The sequence below is a fragment of the Panthera pardus genome, unplaced genomic scaffold (assembly GCF_024362965.1).
Source record: "Panthera pardus isolate Hobbes unplaced genomic scaffold, ASM2436296v1 HiC_scaffold_21, whole genome shotgun sequence".
NCBI lineage: Eukaryota > Metazoa > Chordata > Mammalia > Carnivora > Felidae > Panthera > Panthera pardus.
This window is the reverse complement of record NW_026526777.1, coordinates 15,177,348-15,200,284: the sequence shown is the minus strand read 5'-3', so window position 1 is coordinate 15,200,284 and position 22,937 is coordinate 15,177,348. Positions and strand designations below refer to the sequence as shown.

General features: G+C 37.6%; 1 protein-coding gene across 21 annotated transcripts in view; it reads right to left on the bottom strand.

Moving 5' to 3' along the window:
• Nucleotides 1-6,612: 6,612 nt before the first annotated feature.
• Nucleotides 6,613-22,937, bottom strand: part of ESRRG (estrogen related receptor gamma) — a 625,497-nt gene continuing 609,172 nt past the window's right edge. For all 21 annotated transcript variants that reach the window (XM_053908974.1, XM_019465627.2, XM_053908977.1 and 18 more), the window contains one exon: nucleotides 6,613-10,589. In XM_053908974.1, coding sequence (XP_053764949.1) covers nucleotides 10,345-10,589 — 245 coding nt within the window. In that variant the 3' untranslated portion in view covers nucleotides 6,613-10,344. The remainder of the gene's footprint in view (nucleotides 10,590-22,937) is intronic.

The following is a 22,937-nucleotide window of genomic DNA, read 5'->3' as shown; positions in this document are numbered from 1 at the left end:
TTCCAAAAAATGAAGAATTTGAAAAAATAAGACAAAGTGTGTGGGGATGAGTGAAAGATGCATTCTCTCAGACATTAAGGCAAACTACAAAACTATAGAAATAAAATAATAAAATATAGAATTAAAATATACTACCAATAAAATGCAGTCATAAATATAGTAATAGTATAGTAAAGTATAGTAATATAATATTATGTCAATAATATAGAGATTGTCCAAAGATAAATATAGTATTATGTCAATACCATAGAGATTGTCAAAGAGAAGAACAACAACAACAAAAACAAAAAAAATGAAGAGGGTCACCTGGGTGACTCATTTCGTTAAGCATCCAGCTCTTGGTTTCAGCTCAGGTCATGATCTCACAGTTGGCGAGTTCGAGCCCCGCATCGGGCTCTGTGCTGACAGTGCAGAGCTTGCTTTGGATTCTCTCTCTCCCTCTCTCTCTGTCCCTTCCTCACTTGCACTGTCTCTGTTTCTTTCAAATAAATAAATGAAGAAAGAAAGAAAGAAAGAAAGAAAGAAAGAAAGAAAGAAAAAGAAACTTAAAAAAATCAAGGAATGGACTTTTCTATATACGGTAATTTGGTATAATATAGATGTGACATTATACATTGGTAGGGAAAAACAAAGTTGGTAGGGAACAAGGAAAAACTTACATCACATTAAAAATATCCGAAGTGGATTATAAAAGACCTAAATGTGAAATTTGTATTATAGAAGTAATTGCAAAAACACTAGAAACATATATTTTTAACTCTGAAGACATGAAGAAACTGATGAGTATGACTTTATCAAAATTAATAATTTCTAGTGAACAAAGACAAAGGCCAAAGTTACTAGATGCATGACTGACTAGAAGGCATTCACAAAACCCGAAACTGACAGGGATCAATATCTAGAATATACAAAGAACTCCTGCAAATGAACAAGAAAGTGATAAGAACCCAACAGACAAACGAGTTTGCTCTTTATATACAGATTATAAATAGGCTTCGCAGAAAAGAAAGCCTGATCTAGCACAAGAATAAGATGTTCAGAGAAGTTTAAGTCAAACCAATACTATGTTAGTTTTTAAATAATCAAATTAGTAAAAATTTAAGAGCAAAATAGTATCACGTGCTGCTGAAGGAAAATAAAATTCAAACACCGTGCTGCTGGGAGTTCAAACTGCTCTAATTCTGTAGAATAATTTCTGTAGTGAAAATAAACATATAAATGGTCAATAACTCAGTAACCCCCTCCTGGGCATATAACTTAGAAAAATAATTACATTGGTCTGTAAGGAAAAACACCCCAAGATGTTCATTGCATTATTGATTGTATTAAGGAATTGAAAGCAACCTTATCATTCATCACAAAGAGAACAGATAAAATGCGATATGGTTTACTATGCAGCAGATTTTCTCCCCAAACATGGATAAGTCTTAAAAACCTAGTGCAGAGTAAAAGTAAGAAACAGCATTCGATAGTCAACACAGCACAATTTCTGTATATAAAAATTCTTATACACACAGATCAACATTTCGTATTTTCCAAGGATTCACAAAGAGCTTTATGGTGGGGGAAGGGAATGAACTTGATGCCAGAGGATGAATATAGTATTCTTTCATGAAAGCAGTAGGATTGATCCAACCTTGTGTCCCATATGTCCAAATAAGAAAAAAAAGATATACTATTATTCAATTTCGAGAAATTGTTAAATACAGAGTTAATGTTTTAAGATGCTAGTCTCAGGATTTAGATGAATTGGATTCAAATTTAGTTAGACTCTGTACTAACTAGATGGCCCTTGTACAAGTTATTTAACTTCTTGAAGCCCCCTCTGTTTCATGTATGAGTTGGAGATAGCAGTACTTACCCCATTAAGCCGCTGGAAATATTAAATTTTATAATGCATTAAAAGAACCAGCATGGTGCCAGCACATAGTTAGGTCCATGACTGCTTTCCAGGCAGACCTGTATGTGCAGAGCCACACTGACGCTGACTTTGAACTACTTCAGTGTTGCCCACTCAAGACTAACTCTCCAAAGCAGATACTATATACATCTGGATCTGAAATACCTACACCTACCCCCACTGCTCCCCTCCCCATCTTAATGACGTTTTCTCCCAGTCTCAATTAGATTATCCTGGAATCTCACCTAGTCTCTCTTGGGGGGAAAATTTTTTTTTTCACCATAATGAACTATTTTTTTTTACTTAGGTACAAGATATTTTCTTAAATTACCCAAATTCAAATAACGATGTCTTGATAGTATCTATATCCCCATTTACTGAAGTTGAATAGAGTTGAGCACCATGTTCACATAGCTGGTTTGTGACAGAGCTGGAATTTGAACCCATGTACTACTGACTCAAAGTCCAAGCATGAAACTAGTAAGACACGTTGCTTCTCTTCATCGTTTTCCCATCTACTTCATTCAGCACAACCCAATCTTACTAAATCAGAACAACAAGGAAGTCACGTGGTATAGAATTCCTTATATGTAAAAACATCATCATATCTAAACATCAGTTTATTTCTTATCCAGCCTGGAGATTATTCTCAACTACATATTTATTTCTGTGGAGGAAGGGATGTTTTTCCATACATGTCCTTAAAAATACAGGCTATATATCTGTTTTGACTTGTAAGCAAAGAGTTGATACTTTAGGGCTTATCAATTCATTTTGTTCACTAAAGGAAGAAGACCAAGGCAAAATACAAGTCTAGTGGAGATAACGAATCTCAAACAGATTAATACAAAAGGATCTGGAGGGTTTTTTTTCTTTCTTTCTTTCTTTCTTTCTTTCTTTCTTTCTTTCTTCTTTCTTTCTTTCTTTCTTTCCTTTTTTTTTTTTTGCATTAATGTTTAGTATTTTTCATTTGTAATGACATGAAACCAATGTCTATAAGGAAAAAAAGCCAATCGTTGCATATAGCCCTAGACCTCATTTTAGAAACTGCTCTTCTGACGTTAGTGCTGTTATTTCTTTAATAGCAGACGGTTCCTCACTTCCCAACAAAACTGTGAAATTCGGCTGAGCATGGCGGATGGGACTGGAGTGTGAATACTGTGATTTAATGCTCCCGCTAGTCTGAATAGTCTGAAATGTTTTCCTGTTAGGTCCTTAGTCACCCCTCTCAGCAGCTTATTTGCATTTCCCAAAAGCAGCTCTCCAGAGTTCAGGCCATTATGGAACACATGGGCCTCCGGGATGTTGTCACAAAGGTAACGGGCATTTTTTTTTTGGTGGAGTAAGGTCCCATTTTAATTTGACTGCACGTGACAAAATGTGTATTGACTGAAGCTTCACTGTTGCAGAATCCTTTGCCAAAGCTGCATTACAGCGCCTGTGGCCCAATGATCCAAGTAATTCCGTATATTCTAGGACATTTAATTCTTTTTTAAAAAATAATGCTGGAAAAAGTATACCATGCTCAAAGAGCATTTTAATTCATGCTTTGGGCTTCTGTGCTATTTATAGTTGGCTGCTGTTTAAAAATATTTTTACACACACTCTTGATTTATGACTTTAAATTTAAAACACTTCCTACTTGGGGCAAATTTTCTCATGGCCAAAATTCTGTGGCATGTTACGGCAATGCATTAGTACATTGGGACATCTTTTCTTTTTTTAAGGTTGTCCAATTGATGGAATAGTTAATTATTAATCTGGCTGGCATCTGTAATGAAGAGGGAGTTCTCTGTCTCTCTCTCTCTCTCTTTTTTTTTTTTAGGTCATGGACTTGGTATGTAAATCTCTTGTGAGGCTGCAATCATAACATTCCTGCAACTATGGTGTCACCTATTGTAATTTTTCTGCTAATAAACAAATTTGAACTAGCCAGGAATCCTAAATTTTGAGACTAGTTGTTTATCTCAAATATACTCCAGAGAAATAGTAATGCAGTTCGGCTTTGAATTTAATTTAAACAGGAACAGGCAAAACAAATCTCTATGGAGGACATTTGACAATAATAAAATATTTCTCCCAGCGGGTGAGCTGGTAGCAATAGTATTGTTGCGATCCAAGCTCACGTTTCAGGAGGTCATTACCATCATAACAAGCCCTTGGACCAACTGTCATGGACATGCAACATTGAGCCCCTGATGGGCACATTATTTCAGACCTTTAACTTCATGGAGAACAAGATAAATACTCCTGGGAAAGGGGGATTATATTTTGAAATTCTTTTCTTTTCTGTTTTGTTTCATAATAAGATGAGGTGGGCAATCAATCTGAGGCTACTTGTTTCATTTTGTTTTTTCCACACCACCAAGGGGCCCGAGAAGCCAGACTTCTGGATGCGAAAGGGCCTGAGAGCCTGACTTAACCACTTCGGTATCTATTGGACTACGGAAGAATCCACGCAGTTCATAAACTATCGTGGATGAAACAAGAAACTTAAACACACCTCTTTTTTTTACAGATTAATCGCAAATGAAAGTTGGCAAAAAGCAAAATGTACCTAAAGTTTTTTGCATAGGCCCGAGAGTGAAAGACTCTCATTTCCGTTACCATTTCTACCTCTTGCTTACCTAAATCTGAAGCTTGGAAAACGTAGGTAAGACAGGTCATTGTGAGAAATGAATTTTGTTCTAATTTTGCTTCTGTTTTTTTTTTTTTTTTTAAGTAGGGAAAAACAGGTATTTAAACCACACCTAAATTCACTTGAAAGCACATGGAAAGGTCAAATGAGCAGGATTTTTTTTTCCTTAAAGGGGATTGTGAGATATTCTGCATAAGCTTTGGAGCAGGTATTTCTGCTTTTATATGGTTAACCAACTGGGCCATCCAGGCACATTTCTGCTTTTATATGGGACACGACCATATAAAAGATGTGGAGTGGGAGTCATCTAATAGAACGTGTCCCCCATGTGTCTGGGGAAGGATGGATGGGAAGAGACGACCAGGCAGTGTGTGAGGGGGACGTTGAGGGGAGGTGGTGGCTGAAGCAATCCAAATGCATCTCATTGGCTTTGTGATTAAAAACAAGGCTTAATCCTTTTGTCATGATATTAAAAAAAAAAAATAGTCTAAAACCCTCACAAAAGTTCAGAGCCAATGTGCGAGAAGTTTTTATTTTTTTAGGATCTCCCTGGCCTCTTTGAGGAACGTGTAACAATTTACGTTTTCTTCATATGTTTTCACATCTGCCCGTTTGAATCACCCGGAGATGATTTTTTAACTGTTCAGAAGCCCGGGCCACAATTAATCCCCTAACTTCTGTGGGTGGAGGATGTCAGGAATTCTGAACGCTCTTCAGGTGATTCCAATATGTGGCCATGTTTGGGAATCACTAGTTTAAAGCCAAAAGTGACTTACAAACAACAGGTGAAAAGAAAAGTAATCCCTTGACACAAATACACAAGCCGTTTGTCAGAGGTATTCACTGTTTGTATATCAAGAAATAAACATGTTAAAATGTCAAAATCCTATTTTATTTTCTTTTACACCTGAGGCATCTCTGATAACTACGTCAGTACCAGAAAAGTGACTCCGTAATAATTCAGAATTCCAAAAACCAGCAAGAGAAGTCTGACATTTTTCTTAAAAGCATTCGCCTGCGACTTACATGTGTTTAAATGAGGACCTCACTGAAAGATCACAGGCGGCTTCTTCCTGTTGGGCTTGTCCCTCGCATGGTGTCAGGTCCCCCCGAATACTTTGCAAATATCTAAACTAAAACACCTCAGAGTCTCTGTCGCGCTATTGCCACTCAAAGGACATTGAAAGAGGAAGAGACCCGTGAGTGATGCTGCTAGCTAGGGTATCTTGGTGATTTAGGTAATCTCATGCCCCTAAATCGGATTGCGTTCGGTGGCCTTTGTGTCATCAGCTGGCGCGAGAGAACCGGCCACCTCTGAAAGGTGAGAAATACGGTGGCCAAACACAACGACAAAACGCAAGATGGGCAGAGAAGCCAAGAAAGCACATATCAGCACCTCGGTGACGGCTCCAGGAGGGTCCTGTGGACGTGCAGCTTGACCCAGGGCAACAAGGGCCGCGACCTCTCCGGGGGAACGAAAGCAAGGGGAGGCCGTTTGCTGTCAGCAGTGCCTTTAACCCTCTTGAATTCGGAGACAGCTCCCCCTCCTCGCGCACACGGATCTGCAAGGTCTCTGTTGATTTCCCATTCAGGAAATCTGGCCAGCGACTCCGCGGCTGCTCCGGAGAGCCTGCAGCTCGCCGACGAGCTGCGTGCAAGCACATGATTTAATTGTGGATGGAGGGAAATAATAGGTATCTCTAGCAGGTTTTAATATGATCTTAAAATAGGGAGAAAGTTTTCTGTTATGACATTGACATAGAGGCGATGATTTTGAGTAATGCAGGATGATGTGGAGATGCTTTAAGATTAAATGAGAGCTATATAAAGGCTTGTCAGAATGAATTCTAATGTGCCATGAGACACTTTGCATACTCTTAAATATGCAAAATGTCTCTTGGCACCCTAGAATTCATTCTGACAAGCCTTTATATAGCTCTTATTTAAACTCCTACTTTATTTTTAGGGAATAGGTACTCAGAGATCCTTTTTGAATGGAAGCAACAAAGGGCAGTGTTTATTGATTTGGCTCTTTGGTGGGGGGAACAAAAAAGAAACACAATACAAAGAGCAATCAAAAGTGGAAGCTTGTTTAATATTGCTCTACCGTCATCCTGAAAGGCATAATAATTTGAGTTACACATCTGAACTGATTGGAGTTACAGAATCATATCTCCTTTTTGCATTTAACAATATATACAATATAAAATAAATACATTTACACAAATGGACATTTGCTGGAGCACACAGTATGGTACACATCACAAAAATATACAATTGATTGCTTTACAGATGTGAAGCCCATCTACAGCTATAGACATGGTTTTATTATTATTATTATTCTTTTTACTACTGGCTATAATGCAACTCCTGGATTATGATAAGCAGTTTAAATTTTTTGTCCTTTTACGATCTTTGCACATAAGACTGCCATAAAATGTTTTCCTAGGCAGGTAAACAGAGACGCTTAAATAATTAAAATACAATCACCAACACCCATTTTCTCTTCTATAAGAAAAATAGCAGTTTTAAATATTTCATATCTTTTATGTTATCATTTAAATGCAAAATAGTGGAATAAATACAACAATCTGATCTGATTGAAACACAAGTGTAACTACAGGTAGCCACACAATCATATTGCTTTAAATAAGAACAAACCTAAAAGAAGCGAAATGAAAGTTCAAATCATATGGTGAAAACATACTCTTTTATACCTTTCCAAAACTTCACATTAAGTAAATGGCCTTGCTTGAAACTTGAAACAAACTTACCTCGAGCGAGGTTTAAGATGAGCATTGACCCCAAAGCCCGCGCAGTTCTTTTAGATCTGCCTTTTAAAGTCGTGTCTCCTACATGTGAGATGCTTGTTCTTGGAAACGCCAAGAGTCACTTAAACTGAAAACTAAGATTTGTACCTCATTCCTTTCGCACATCTCCAGCTCCTGTTTTCAGTTGGTTGGCTCTGACTTCTGAAGCCCAAGTACTTTAATGTGATACAGTGAAAACAACGTATACATCGCATATATTTTACTTCTATATAGTGTGGTTGAATAGTAGCAACTTAAACCCTGCACCGACTTTCTGGAAAATAATCTTTTTAAATACTTACATATATAAATAATCTTATAGAATCAGCACCTTTTTGTTCCCAGGAGTTGTATTTTCTGTTGTTATTTTTAAAGGGATGTGCCAATTTCTGAACTCCTATCACAGCTATAAATTTCAAGTTATTGACCATCTGAATGAATTGCTAATGATGATTTATCTAGAGTCACACTACAGTCACTTCTCTACTGAGAAACCACAATCTACGATATAGTCCCATATAGCTAATGATAGATACACAGTATTCCTAGCACTAGGCTGATGAAACATCAACCCAAGGTATTTTGTTTAAAGCACACAAAGTAGCAATAGTTTTGGAAACGTGTCCGCACCAAAAAGTTTTGCAACAACACAGAGCTAGTTAATAACAACATCTGAGAGATGATGGAGTGAAAGCCATATATACAGCATTTAAAAATTAGACTTATCTATATTCTTGAAATAGTCAAAGTTTTAATTTCTAAGCTATACATTGGTATTCTATAATAAACCATTAGAGAAATTATTCCTTGTTTTGAAAATATTATTATGATTTTGATGTGTATCTGTTCATAGTGAGTACTTGTTTGGAGTTTCAATCTCTTAATTATTATTAGGAAGAACCTTATTACTGGTAAGGAATAGAATATACTACTGTAGTCTCCTGAGGAATTGTACATCCAATATTGTCTCTAATTCTACCCTGTGTCTAAAAGCACACACCACAAGAATCCAAACACCACAAGAAGAACAAGACGACAGTCTCCGAATGCAACATAAAGTTCAGAAAAGCACAGCAAACATGAAACATTGAAAAGCTGAACTACATTTCTTTTGTTTGTTAGGATTACAATTTTAATTACATCTGTGTACATAGAATAAGACTGTTCACATAGTACAGGGAGCAGCTACTAACACTGGTCCATTGGTATAGCATTTGATGGAGGTTACTGTTTATTGGTTATTCAGCGACTGTAGATTTCGGGGGCATCTAATTGATTTCTTCATTAGATTACACCTCTTAACAGTCTGGAACCTGACTGACTTTCTTGCTGTGACAATACTGGTTGAAAAGCACATATATTGGCTTAGCTCTTGGTAAAAACTGCAGATTAATTTAAACAAACATTCCTAAATGAATAAACTCATAAAGATTAGGTTTTAGAATTTGGTCAGGCGTCTGCTGTCTTTGATGATTTTTTTTTTTCCTCAATTTCTGGCATTTGCCTTATTGCCTCTTAAGTGAATACTGGCTCACAGCTCCTTCTGAGACAAGGTCTGTAACTTTGCAAACAGGCAGTATCTCATTCCTAACCACCATGGCAGCTAGAAATCGTATGGCAACTGTACCTCCCGGGTAGAGAGGCGCACTCCTGATAATTCTACGGATCTGTTCTCCATGTGCAGTGCGTAAGATACGTGACTGCTTGGAGTCACTGTAGGTGTAATCTAATCCTTTGTGTCAGTGAACATTTAGGTAAACTGGCGCTCGTGTTAAGAAACTGATGTTTGGGACCAGACTGGCACACAACATAAATTGCATCCGTGATAATATGCACCTTCCCTTCAACTATTGCTTGAGTAAGTTAAATTCCCATATTAATAAATGGCTGAAAAGTGGTAAAGCTGGTACAAAAAAATCTCCATTTGTAAGAAGAAACAAAACATTTTTAAAAATCTTCCTTCAGGATTCATTTGTCCTTCATTATTGTTCATAATTGTTCAAAGCCAGCACAAAATTGCAGTATTCTTATTTCTCTTTAGTATTGCATGAATGAATAAAGCTTAAACTATTCCCTGAAAAAGTTACATAGTAGCTAAACTAACAAATACCTGGAAGACTTGAAAAAACAATTAAGGAATCAAATGGCTGTAACTGATCTAGATGGAAAAGCAATGATAAGAAGCAGCCGATGCAACGTCGCTTAAGTTGTCTAATTAGAGGCTGCTCCCGTGAAAGCTAATACTGCACTCAGTCAATTTGTTTGTGTTGCACTGTACTTTTAGGTACGTTGGTTCTCTCTCTTTGATTCCTTAGTCACTGGGGACGTTATGGTTCACAACAAGCTCACTGGCATCCATATTATGGATTTCCATCCTTTGGCAGGGCTGCCTTCCATCTCTCTTCAGTTAGAGACCTCTTTTAGAAGTTCAGCAGCAGAAGGAAGGAAGGAAGGAAGGAAGGAAGGAAGGAAGGAAGGAAGGAAGGAAGGGAAAGGAAGGGAAGGGAAGGGAAGGGAAAGGAAAGGAAAGGAAAGGAAAGGAAAGGAAAGGAAATGAACAATTTCCTTACAACTAGACATATGTGAAATTTAGGAGAAAGGGGAAGGATGAGAAAAGAGAAGGAGAAGGAGGAAGGAAGAGAGGAAAAGAGAGGAGGAGGAGGAAGGAAGGACAGAAGGAAGGAAATGAAGGCAAGCGGGAATCAGTAATGAAGAAAGCTAAGAGATGAGGGAAAGGAGGAATAAGGGAAGGAGAAAAAAAAGAGCAAAAGAAATGAGAGATGAAAGGGAGAAAGGAGAGGAGATAAGGTAGAAAGAAACTCATCGGGAAGATACGGAGGAATCTGAAAGCTGCTTCATAGTCTTGCTGCTAAATTATCAGTGCAGTCCGTTGATTTTTGATGTTGTTAACTAAACTCTAAGTTTCTTCGACATCACTCTTGGGTTTATTTTCCCTTTTTCGGCGTGCAGAATAGGAAGGCCCAGGAAGCTTTTAGTCAGACCTTGGCCTCCAGCATTTCCAAAAACAGTTTGTGCATGGGGACTTTGCCTTCTAGTTTGATGTTGTAGAAGTGCTGCACGGCCTTGGTGGAGGTCTGCCTCAGGAGCGGCAGGGTCATCAGCATCTTGCCGGCCCTGCGCGGGTCCTCCACGTGCTGGCCGGCCTCATAATCCTGCAGGGCCTCGTGTAACACATCCTGAAGCTTCTGAACAGCTTCGACGTCTTCTATGTGCATGGAGTCTGCACAACAAAGCAAAACACAGAGCAGCAATATCAATAATAGTGAGGAAAAAAACCCCAACCGATGTGTAGATTACAGTTATGGAAGTTAAATTTAAAAAAAAAAAATTTTTTTTAATGTTTATTTATTTATTTTTGACAGAGAGAGCATGAGCAGGGGAGGGGCAGAGAGAGAGGGAGACATAGAATCTGAAGGAGGCTCCAGGCTCTCAGCCGTCAGCACAGAGCCCGATGCGGGGCTCAAACTCACGGATCGCGAGATCGTGACCTGAGCCGAAGTCAGACACTCAACTGACTGAGCCACCCAGGCACCCTTAAATATTATTCTTGAACGACTCTAAATTCTAACCTGTGATTTGCTCAGAGAAGTTTACATTTTAAAAATCTCTATTTTTTCCCTAGATTTCCCTACTGTAGATTATTACCAGTATGGATCGAGAACATGGAAATTACTGCAAAAAATCCATTATTTAAAAGTGTGTGTGTGTGTGTGTGTGTGTGTGTGTTTTCTAAAACTGAGCAAATAGAGAAGAATTTCTTTTAAAAGATTACAATTTTGGTTACTTTATTCATTATCTCATACATGTATTTATTCACTCATTCAACAATTATCAAAGGTCATCTGTTAAAAGTATTATAATTTTATATTATATTAAATTTATATTATATTATATTTTGTTTTATTTTATTTTATTTTATGTATTTATATATAAATTTATTTTATATTATATTAAATTTAAATATTTTAAATTATATTAAATTAAAATTATATTAAATTATAGTTTACCTGTGGAGGTAAAATTGTCTAAAATTATGAACTTGCCCTCAAAAAGCCCATATTTCCCAAAAGTAAAAAAAAAAAGAAAAAAGTAGATGAGCAAGGTTTTAAGAACACCATGTAAATACACTGAATCTGACACCATGTTCAGTTGTCGAATATGCAGAAATCACAGTAAATTGCTTGTCCGTTTAAGATTTTCAGTGTCCTATTAACAGTTCTTTAAAGCATCTTTCCACAGCCTGCTTCTAGTGAAAAACAAATGAAGTCTTTAGATTAATGAGTTCTGAAATATTTTTCACATTTGTGAAGGTGAACTTTAAGTGACTAATTTAAAAATCTAATTCAATCAGGCAAGGAAAGGGTTAACAGGGTTGCCACAATTATTCTTTTGAGAAATGTGAGATGGGAGGAAAAAGAAAAGTTACCGCTGTAGCTCTAAAACAGACACTTAATTATATACAAGTTTGAATCATTTAGCACGTTTTATTGATTCTGATGACAGTTTATCTGTTAATTACACATAATGGAGTCTTTGGGGGATTCTTCACGTTTAATAATTCTCGTTCTCTGAGAATGCAGAGCTCTAAGATATATGTAGTTAGCCTAATCTTTCATATAATTCAAATAACAGGTCACACGCACACAAAAGAGAGAGGAAATGTAATTTACAACCAAGTGGCTAAAAACATGATAAAAAAAAATATGGCAAAGTAATTAAAACGTTGGTAGCTGTAACCAGGAACATGTTTTAAAAACTCTTTTATATTTTGTTGTTTTTTTCTGTTACCCTGTCAGTTTTAAATTGTTTCATCACATCGTTGGTAAACTGACCACTATTCACATTAGGTGGTTAATAACACGCTTCTCTAAAAGAGTTTTGAATGATCTGGGACAGAGAGGCTTATTGGTGTTTCCCCGCTCAAGACTCAACTCCTGCCTGCCTGTTTGAGCCAAGAGAAGGAACTCTCCCACGTGGTTAATGTTGCTGGTGGTGGAGTGGAACCCAGGACATTCCTCGGTACTTAACCTAGCCTTTCCCTATGGATAGTCGCTAGCTAGGCTTCTCTTCACTCTGGACCCTTTCAGAAATGACAATCCCATCCACTTCCTATGTGCCTTCTCATAGCAACAGCACACGTAATTGTCAAAGATGTCTAACGGTTGGTAACGTTAGTGAGGGAAAAACTGTCATGCAGATGACAACATGGGCTATTTGTTTTCTATTTTTACTCTTAAATGCTGTCTGAAGGGAAAATGGTGGGCACGGACACACGCTAACGGTGAGTGTCCAGGTACAAAACAAAAACAAACGAACAAAAAAGCACACCAAAAAAAAAAAAAAAAAAAAAAAGAGAGAGAGAGAGAGAGAGAGAAAGAAAGAAAGAAAGGAAAGAAAAAAGACCTTGCACATAAGGGAAGGGAGATAAGGTGGGACCTACTCAATCTGTCCCAGAACTCAAAGCACTCTGCGTGAAAATGGGAATAAATGGGTGGGGAAGAGAGGAATTGCATCCTCACAGACAAAATTAATACGAAATAACTTGTCCCATCGGACCAAAAAAAAGCAGAATAAATATGATAAACACACCACATATTAAGGACCTGTCTGGGGTGACACTGCCTTATTTCATCTCCCAGCTGCCTGTAAGTCATGTGGTACTGGTAGTGTCACAGTTCGGCTTGACTCAGGTTTCTTTGAATCACATTATGCTGCCAGAATGCGTGACGCTGCACATGGCATTTCCTTTTTTTAAAAAGTGAGTTATAATTATCCCCTGAGTTCATGATATTCAACTTGCCATCTTCACCAAGAACCCTCTCTACAACATTTTTAATGAAGACATTTCTAGATGTATGTAGAGCATTCTATTTTACAAGGGACAGAACCGATTATTAGAAGTGTCCTCTTCAGATCTTCCCAAATCTGTCTACAACTTCCATATTCTTTGGTCCTGTTCCTAAGTATCTAAACGTCCTTCTCCATGGCGGATCTCTAAAAGCCGGAAGTGAGCTGCAGTCACTTCAGCCCCCGCCCCAAGCCTTGCCTCCCCCACTATTCTTGCCCAGCAGGAGATATATTATAGGATGTCACAGGAAATGAGGCGAGAACAAATAGCAGAGAGATATGCTCACAAACAGCAATTAAGACTTCAAACTATTCTTTAAAGGCTGTGATTTAGCTTGAGAGATTTAAAAATGATTTAATCAAATTACTATGATAATTTAACTTCCCATTTACAGAAAAGATTCTAACTCATTCTAGCTTTGCCCATTCTCAGATCTGCTAATACTTTAAATGCAAACTCACTAAATCTGAACTATTTAATTAGACCATGATTCAGCTGGCAGACTGCTGAAGAAAATATTAATCTCCATTAGGGATCCTAGTTCAAGTTCTGGCTCTGTGGCTTTAATCTGTTTTGTTCTTTTGGCTACATTTATACATTTATGCCAGGCTCAATAGAACTGGCATTAATTTATGGAATTATTTAGCATTGGTTGTTAGTGCTGGTTTCTTTTTAACTTTATATTTTAAAGGAAACAGCCCCAGTATTTGTGCTAATGAAAAGCAGCAAACTTTAATAAAGGGAATCATAGCCTTATGAACTAACTAGATAGAGTGAGGCTGTACATTAAAAACACTGGGTCAATGGTTAAGAAAACGAGGATGTCTGGGCCCAAGCCCAGGCCTATTATCAGAATATTGGAGCTAGATCCAAGGCATCTTCGGTGGTTTTAAACATCTAGGTGCTTCTATGGCCAAGCCAGGGTTGTTGAACTATAAAACCATACTGCTAAAAGAATCCAGATTTCAAAAGATAACAAACATTCAAATGATACATACATTGTCACCCATATATTAAATATCAGCACTTAGTAATAAAATAGAACCCTCTCATTAAGTGCCAATATTTTACTCTGTGAAGTGAGATCCTAAAGGAACATGTCTAGCTGAGACCATTTACTTTGGGAAGAGAGCTAAATATCTTCACACCTACAGCTGCAAAATTCAGTGAGACTCAGAGCCATTGCAGAAGAAGATTTTATTTTTGTATTTCACCTGGAATAAAATACTGCCTTTCTCTATGGTAAAAATTTTAACTATTGTGGGCATGGGCATAGCTACTCCAGAATGTCCAAATCCTATCTGGGAGCTGTCTTGAAGACAATATTTTCTTGGCAATATTTTCTTGGCAATACTTTCTCAATGGTTCCAAATCATATTTTGAGGGTGGAAATGAATATTAAAAATAGGCAAAGCATATTCAGAGCAAAGTCTAGTACCTAATATAAATCAACACTCAGAGTAACCTTTTTTCTGTGGAACCCAAGTGTTGATTTCTTTAGTGTTTGTAAATTGCCTACATGAATAGGGGAAATGAAAGGTGAGCCAATGAGACTCTCTGATCACTAAATGAATGAAGCACAACATGATGGAAAAAGAAGTGAGCAAAGGTCTGTTTTCTAAAAGATAATTTGATCTCAAAAGTTTTATATGCAATATATGTCTAACAGTGACTCTCGTGGTTGCAATCAGCTGGAAACTGAGGGACATTTGCTGATAACAATGCAAGCTGGCTCTTGATTAGCACTGATACTTGATCCTAAATTTCCAAAAGTGATGCCAATCATAAACTTTTAATTAAAAATCGGTAGGCAGGATTCTAGGAAGATGGCAGTGGTGGCAGCAAAATTTTTTAATCTCTTCAAATCTGCACACAAAAAAAATAGAACTAAATGGCCAAACTAAAAACCCACAGACAACACTTACAAACAAAACTAAGTGACAAGGTATCCCCAAGATACACACACACACACACACACACACACACACACACACACACAGGAGATCAGAATTGTGTGTGTTCCTAGCTCTGTCCACTGAAGAGACCTAGGAAGGATGGCCAAGCCGGGAATGGAGAAACGAATAATGAGCAACCTAGCACCCAGATTGTAGATTCCAGGCTTCAGCTGGGAAATGTTTAAGGTAAGAACTGAACATCTTAAGCTAGATAGAAAAGACACTAACTACAATTACTAAATCATTCAGAAAGATTCCAGAAGCCAACCTGAAGAGATTCCTGCTGACCCAAAAGAGGGCAATTTGAGCTTCCAAAAGGATTATAATCGCAATTGATTAAAATCCACTGAGTATGTTTAAATACATTTGGTTATAATGGTATTTGAAAAAGACAGGCCATCAATTCTTTGTTTTGAAAACTGGTGAATGACGGGAAAGAATCAAGCTCCTATGTAAACCGTATCATTGGTAATCAGATAAGAGATGAACAAAAGCATCACTTTATGTAAGTATCCCAATGGTTGAAAGAAAACAAGAGATGAAAAAATTATAAATCATCATTTTTCAACCCTCAGTGACAAACAGATTTAGGCAAAGAGCATGATAGCATGCTCTTTTGCCAGCATGATAGCAGCTGCTATCATCCCATTGAGACAACCAGACATTATGTGCCTCTCAAATGAGCAGCACACCTCCTACAGGTGCCATAGGGATTGCCCCCGAGCCTGGTTAAGTCTCTGGATCCAGCCGCCAAGTTGCACAAATGCAAAGGGCAGAGAAACAGTGAACGGCACCTGAAGTGTGCAATCTGTAAAGCCCCGACTGTGGGAAACTCTGCAAGTCACATGCCCTGGCTTCTTCAACAGAAAAACTGTAAGAAAATGAAAGATGAACTTTTAGATTAAAAGAGAGTTAAAAAAAATCCATTAACAAAATTTGTTTTGAAATGGGCAAGACTAGACTATTATGTCTGAGGATACACATTTAGCAATCAAGCTATAATGAAAGGTGAGGAAGTGATAAAAAAAAACAGGACAGGATAGTGGTTACTTTTGTGAGAAAGGAGGGGGGTGACATGAGGATGAAACACATGGAGGGTTTTCTGGGATATCTTGCAAAGTTTTGTGTCTTTGCTCATACAGCCACCATGACGGACTGCACAATGGCCCCCAAGATATCCAGATAGCCCATCATGGGAACCTGAATGGCACCTGATACGGCAAAGGAGACTTTGCAGCTGCCAGTAAGGATCGGCCATGGGAGATTATTCTAGATTATCCAGGAAGATCGTCAATGAAATCAAACGTGTCTTTATAAAAGAGAGGCAACGGAAGGAGGCAATGTTACCACTGACTCATGATGCTATGCTGCTGGCTTTGAAGATGGAGGAAGGTGCCATGTGTCAAGCAATGCAAGGAATGTCACGCTAGAAGATGAAAAAAGCAAGGAAACAGGTCCTCCCCTAGAGCCTCCAGAAGGATTGCTGCTCTGTCTACATCTTGTTTTAACCTAGTGAACATGATTATGGCCTTCTGATCTCCAGAACACAAAGAGAATAAGTATGTATTGTGTGAAGTCACCAACTTGCAGTAATTTGTTAGAGCAGCCATAGAAAACTAAAACACCCATAAAAATTAAAAAAAAAAAAAAAAAAAGGCACCTGGGTGGCTCAGTCGGTTGAGCGACCAACTTCGGCTCAGGTCATGATCTCACGGTCTGTGAGTTCGAGCCCCGCGTCGGGCTCTGTGCTGACAGCTCAGAGCCTGGAACCTGTTTCGGATTCTGTGTCTCCCTCTCTCTCTGCCCCTCCCTCACTCATGATCTATCCCTGTCTCAGAAATGAATAAACATAAAAAAATTTTAATATAAAAAAATAAAACACCCATTAAATTATACATATGGTTGTGTGTATGTGTGTGTGTGTGTGTGTGTGTGTGTGTGTGTGTGTGTGTTAAATTCTGTGTTTTATTTTACATTAAAATGGTACAAAAGAGACAGAGATAGGGACAGTGAGAGACTTCTGATGGAATGGTCCCTTCTAGAAACTAGTGAGTTAGGCAATATTCTGAGCAAGATTGTAGAGACACTTGGCAGATATGCCAAGGAAGCTGTTCACACACAAAGGAGGAGGTTAGACCAAAAAACTTTTTAGGTCTTTCCTAATGCAGAAAGGTTATAATTCTAATGCTGGAAACAGCAATAGCAATTCTTATTTTGTGCTTAACTATGATGAGAAGAACAGAATTGATTTTAAAGCTTTCCACTGAGACATATGTATTTTTTGGGATAGCTGTTTTCCTCATTTCTTGCTCCATTGAGCCAGACTTTGATGTTTATACAGGCCACACAAATCACTCTTCTACTGCATTTATATCAAATGTTAAAGTACAGATCCATAGTGCATAGTTCCTCCAGGTTTCCCTTTCATAAATCCCAAATTATTGTTACCATTATTCTATTTACCTTGCACGGTCAGATTTCCCTGCTAGGCCTGTTCTATTTCCCTACAAGTACTTAAGGCCTTCTGTCTCCCTTCGGTATCTACTTACTTATCCAGGAGCTTTCTAACTTGTTTTACTAGAAGCGATAAGACAATTATACTCCATAAGTGAATGTTGATAGCAACTTGGGTGGTAAATATTTCAACATTCCACAGTATCATAAACAATCTGCACCACGCTAATTACCTTTTTGTAAGGGATTCGTCATTATCTTAAGACCTGTAAATGAAAATAAAGTTATATTATGTCATTCCCTAGAAGGAGAGCAATTGCAGAGTGTTTATGTGCTTATTACCCAGTCGGAAGCACAGAGACACTTGCCGCAAATATTTCTCACACCACGTCAGGGCATAGTGATCACTAAATATGATAAGAAACACTTAAAAACCCAATTTTACTTTTCACATAAAAATTTGAAATATCATAATATGTATGAAGTTCTAATATGTATGAAAGTTTACGCCGAATAAATCCACCACCCGCTTCAAATCAAATATATCATCTTAAACAAAATTAGGGGTGCCTGGGTGGCTCAGTTGCTTAAGTCTCAGACTTTGGCTCAGGTCATGATCTCATGGTCCATGAGTTTGAGCCCTGCGTTGTCAATGCTCTCTGCTGTCAGCACATAGCTGCTTCGGATCATCTGTCCCCCTCTCTAACTGTCCCTCCCCCACTTGAGTGGCACACTTACTCTCTCTCTCTCAAAAATGAATCAACATTAGAAAAATCAAAATTAAAATAAACCAAACAGTGATGGCAGATCTGAACAAAAGTCAAAGAAAAGTAGACTAGGAGATGTAAAATCATAATTTTGATTTTGAGGAGAGTATTAATTACAGTTTGGTCTGGGTAAAAGTTAAGAATAAATATCTATCTGTCACAAAAGACCCACCATTACTAACTTCTTATAAAATGCTATAAATGCAGTAAAAATTTTGTCTCCAATTCTTTTTTTCGTCACTTTCAAGGGTGGTTTTATACTCTTGTAATTCCAAGAAGACAGCAAGATAAAGTGAGTGCAAAATTCTAAACTACATTGAAAGTACTAATTTAGGTTGGCGGATGTGAAATTGCAATTGCTAATCTTCTGCACTGACCCTTTTAAAGACGTGCTATATACTTATTTGTGGACTAGAAATAGCTTATTGATAGCAAGGGACAGAGGGCCCAGCCCTCTGTCTCATGGCGGCCACACGTCTTTATCAGCTCGCTTCAGTTACCTGTAAAATGACATTGGACAGGTTTACCTCACAGGCATGTTGTGGAAATCAAATGAGATTCCCCAGTAAAAGCAAAAAAAAAAAAAAAAAAAAGTCTACTGAAAGATTCTTTAAAAAGGATAATCTCTTGGTCAATATCTAAAATGTCAAATCACCAAATGTAGTCAAAATTTGAATAAAATTATGTCTAAGGGCCCAGGAGATACAAAGGGACTGGAGAGGTTTTTTTCACTTTTACACTAATTGTTCAGATTCATGAAGATGTTAATATTTCTATATTACAAATTCTGCACCTACACACACACAAAAAAAATATATGACCAAACTCACTGCTCTCACTTAAAAGTAACTGACATAAAAATTTTAGGCCAGTTAGGAGATATGAGACATTATTTAATTCACCTACCTCACTTTACAGACAAGAAAAGTTATGTGACTAAAGCATGCATTCTCAAAGGAAGCGAAATTTGGAATTTGGAAGTGGTGAAAAAAAATCCTTTTAAAAGGTAAAATGCATATATATACAGTACACAAACAGATACGTAACATATTTGTAATGTTAATATTTCACTGGGGACTTATTAAGAAAAACATATCTAAAAAGGCTACCCCAAGGCAGTGATAATGGAAAAAGACTGAGAAACACTTGGTCAAATTTATGAGGATCCAAATATCGTGATTAAGTATGGCCCTCATTCCAGTCTCCTACAGTCATCATAAACTTTCTATCCCTTGAAATTATATCACAGTTCTACACATCAAACATTTGTTCTCATGGACAAAATACTATCTGGATGTGGTTATAATTACTTAGGATTTGAAACTGATGACCAAAATATTACTCACTGTTTTATATTAACAGATGCTATTATTCTAGAAGTATGGTATAGAAATAAAAACTCAGCATTAAGCCTGTAGATTCTGTTTATTCTTTCATTTTTTTCAGTTCTCTTTTTCTTTTTTTTTTTTTTATTTTGAGAGAGAGAGAGAGAGGAGTGGGGGAGGGGGCAGAGGGACAGAGAGAGAGAAAATCTTAAGCAGGCTCCATGCTCTGTGCAGAGCCCAACCTGGAGCTTGATCCCATGACCCTGGGATCGTGACCTGAGCTGAAATCAAGATTTGGACACTCTACCGACTCAGCTACCCAGGCACCGTGATTCTGTTCATTCTCGAATGGGCTGGGCTCACAGGGCTCCAGGTTGGGGGCAGGGCCGGGTGACTTGAGGTATGAGGGGCAGCTATGAAGGGGTCACTTGTGATCTGAGCAAAAGAGAATGACCAGACTAAAAGTTTATTCTTCCTCTTAAGCTGCTTTAGTCTTCTGTTACATAAAAATGAGTACATTTTCATGGGGACAGTGAGAATAGGGTCAAACAAATTCTTAGACATAAGAATCAATAGAACCAAACAGAGAGAATAGAATCACATGGTGTAATCTTACCCAAAATGTGTGTGGTAATGTTTCACTAAATTTTCCACTAAATACATAATATTAATTACAGAATCATAACATTCCCCAAATGGAAAGGATTCTAGAGATCAGACTAACTTCTTGGTGTATGGATGAGAGAACTGGGGCCTAGCAATAACAATGTTAAAATTGGGGCCCAGATTTTCCTTTTTAAATTTGATCGCACAGAGGTATATTAGGGATGCGGTAATCAGCTAAGAGGTCATGGGCACTCAAAAGTAGGAAACTTTAGAGTTTAAGAAACTGAGTTTTTTACCTTCAAAAATAATAGGAACAATTATTTGGGGTTTTCAAATTTTGAATGTGAGAATTACAACATTAGTTCATAATATATTGGGGTTTTTTTTTGGCCATATACCTCAAGATAGGGAAAGTACTTCTGATGATGTTTTTGGTGCTGTAAGAATTCCTGAATTCACACATGCCAGAAACAGAGCTACAAAAATATATTACAGCCTTGATCAAGAAGATGATTCCCTGTTTCCCAAGCGTAAGTGCAATATTTATAATTATTGAATAAAGACAGATATTTAAAATAAGCTGAAATTTAGATTAACAAGACAAGGGTTGTTAACACCTATAGCCTAGAGGGGATGCTAAGATATCTAAATAACTAACACTAAAACAGATTTTTTTTTTTTTTTTTTTGGTGCACCAAAGCTCACTGATGTTAATCTGAAATTTCTAAATACTAAAAGAAAATCTATGAGCTTTTTAGGGTGTCTATGAAAAGTATTAAAACATTTTTCATACTGATGTGTTTTTAAGCTGGATCTAAGCAAAACTGAATCTACAACTTTTTTGCTGTCAACCAAATACTGGCCAAAAAATGGAATAAAGTAGCATCATATTGACAGTGTGAGAAAAAAAATTCTTTTCTGGGGCGCCTGGTTCAGTCAGTTAAGCATCTGACTTCGGCCCAGGTCATGATCTCATGGTTCAGGAGTTCGAACCCTGCGTCAGGCTCTGTGCTGACAGCTCGGAGCCTGGAGCCTGCTTTGGATTCTGTCTGTCTGTCTGTCTCTCTCTCTCTTTCTCTCTCTCTCTCTCTGCCCTTCCCCCACTCATGCGCATGCGCGTGTGCGTGCTCTCTTTCTCTCTCTCTCTCTCTCTCTCTCAAAAAAAATAAAGAAACACTAAAACAATTAAAAAAAAAAAAAGATATTCTGGGTGGTTTATCCCACGCTAAAATGGTGGGGCGCATGGGATGCATGCATGAGGGAAGGGCCATATCCATACAACCCAAGAAAGGTGGCACAATTTACACATCAACATAGTCCCTAAAGTACTTAATCTTTACTCCTTTTCATGGACTCTGGTTCAGTTAATTTTCTTGGTATTGAGAAGCTAAAAAATAAGTTACAATCACTTGCAGAAAAACTCTGTGACAAGGCCAAATTTTCGGCGTGAGTGTAACTCACTAACAGTACAAGAGAAAAAGAGAGAGGGCCTGTTCACTATGTCTGGCTTTAAACAGGAAAAGCAAACTAACGAGCTCTTTAAAGACTTTATAATCACCAGTCATGGCTCTAAAGTAGGTCACTTCCTCCTCCCAACAGCAGAGTCTGTGAGATTCGAATATTTACATATCAAAACATTAATGATTACACTTCTAAACAACAGACAGAAATGCTGCTCCTAATTAATTCAGGCCAGAAAGTATATATCTAGCATCTAAAATTATAAGATTTTAACAATTTTGATAAAGTTTTAGCATTCATTAGTTAACAATTTTAAAAAGCAGTAGGTAATATAAAAGATATAAAACATACCCGCTGTATTTTAAAAATAATTAACCAAGTATATGTTTTAAATTAGAATCACTGTATGACTACCAAACACAAATTCTTCCCCAAAGCACTGCTGTGAAATCTTTCACCTAATTATGAGAGATGTTATAATGTGAAGTCCATGCAAACTAACGTGTTCTTGGAAAATTATCTCTCCCGTCTCCCACTTTGACTCTCTTCTAGAGAGGCAGACAGGGGGTATCTGAGAGTTTGCATCAACAGTGCCACTTGTCATAAAGAATCATATTTTACAGTTTCACAGGGGAGTAGGAAAAGAAAAAGAGGTGAATGGTGTGGTAAGCAAGGGGCTACATTCGCGATTAAAAGTACGCAATGCTAAACTCCATTATGAAGACAAATAGGAAAGTACAACTTCATTGTTGAAAACAATTTCCCTCCTATCAGTCCAAGGATGCATGCATCAATATTGTAGATGAACTGTTAATTACAAAATCAATTAAAAATTATTTCTAAAAACAGTCACGCGTCCCCGGCTCTCATGGGGGCAATTTGGGCAGAAGGTCTCATCTCACTAGGACCGCGCCAAATCACAAAGTCGTCATCCACAAGTAAGCAAAAGCAATCTGGTTTTTCATTTTTCAGCGCGGCTGAGCCCAGCCTGAGATTGATCGTCACATATGGCCCCAGAAAACAAACTGTCAATACCTTGAATGCTGCAGAATTTGAACAAATAGCCGTCCGCCCATTCAAGCCACTCATTGCATCCCATTTAACAGATTTTATTGACAGTTTCCTTCTTGTAATTAAAGGGAAAACTACTGG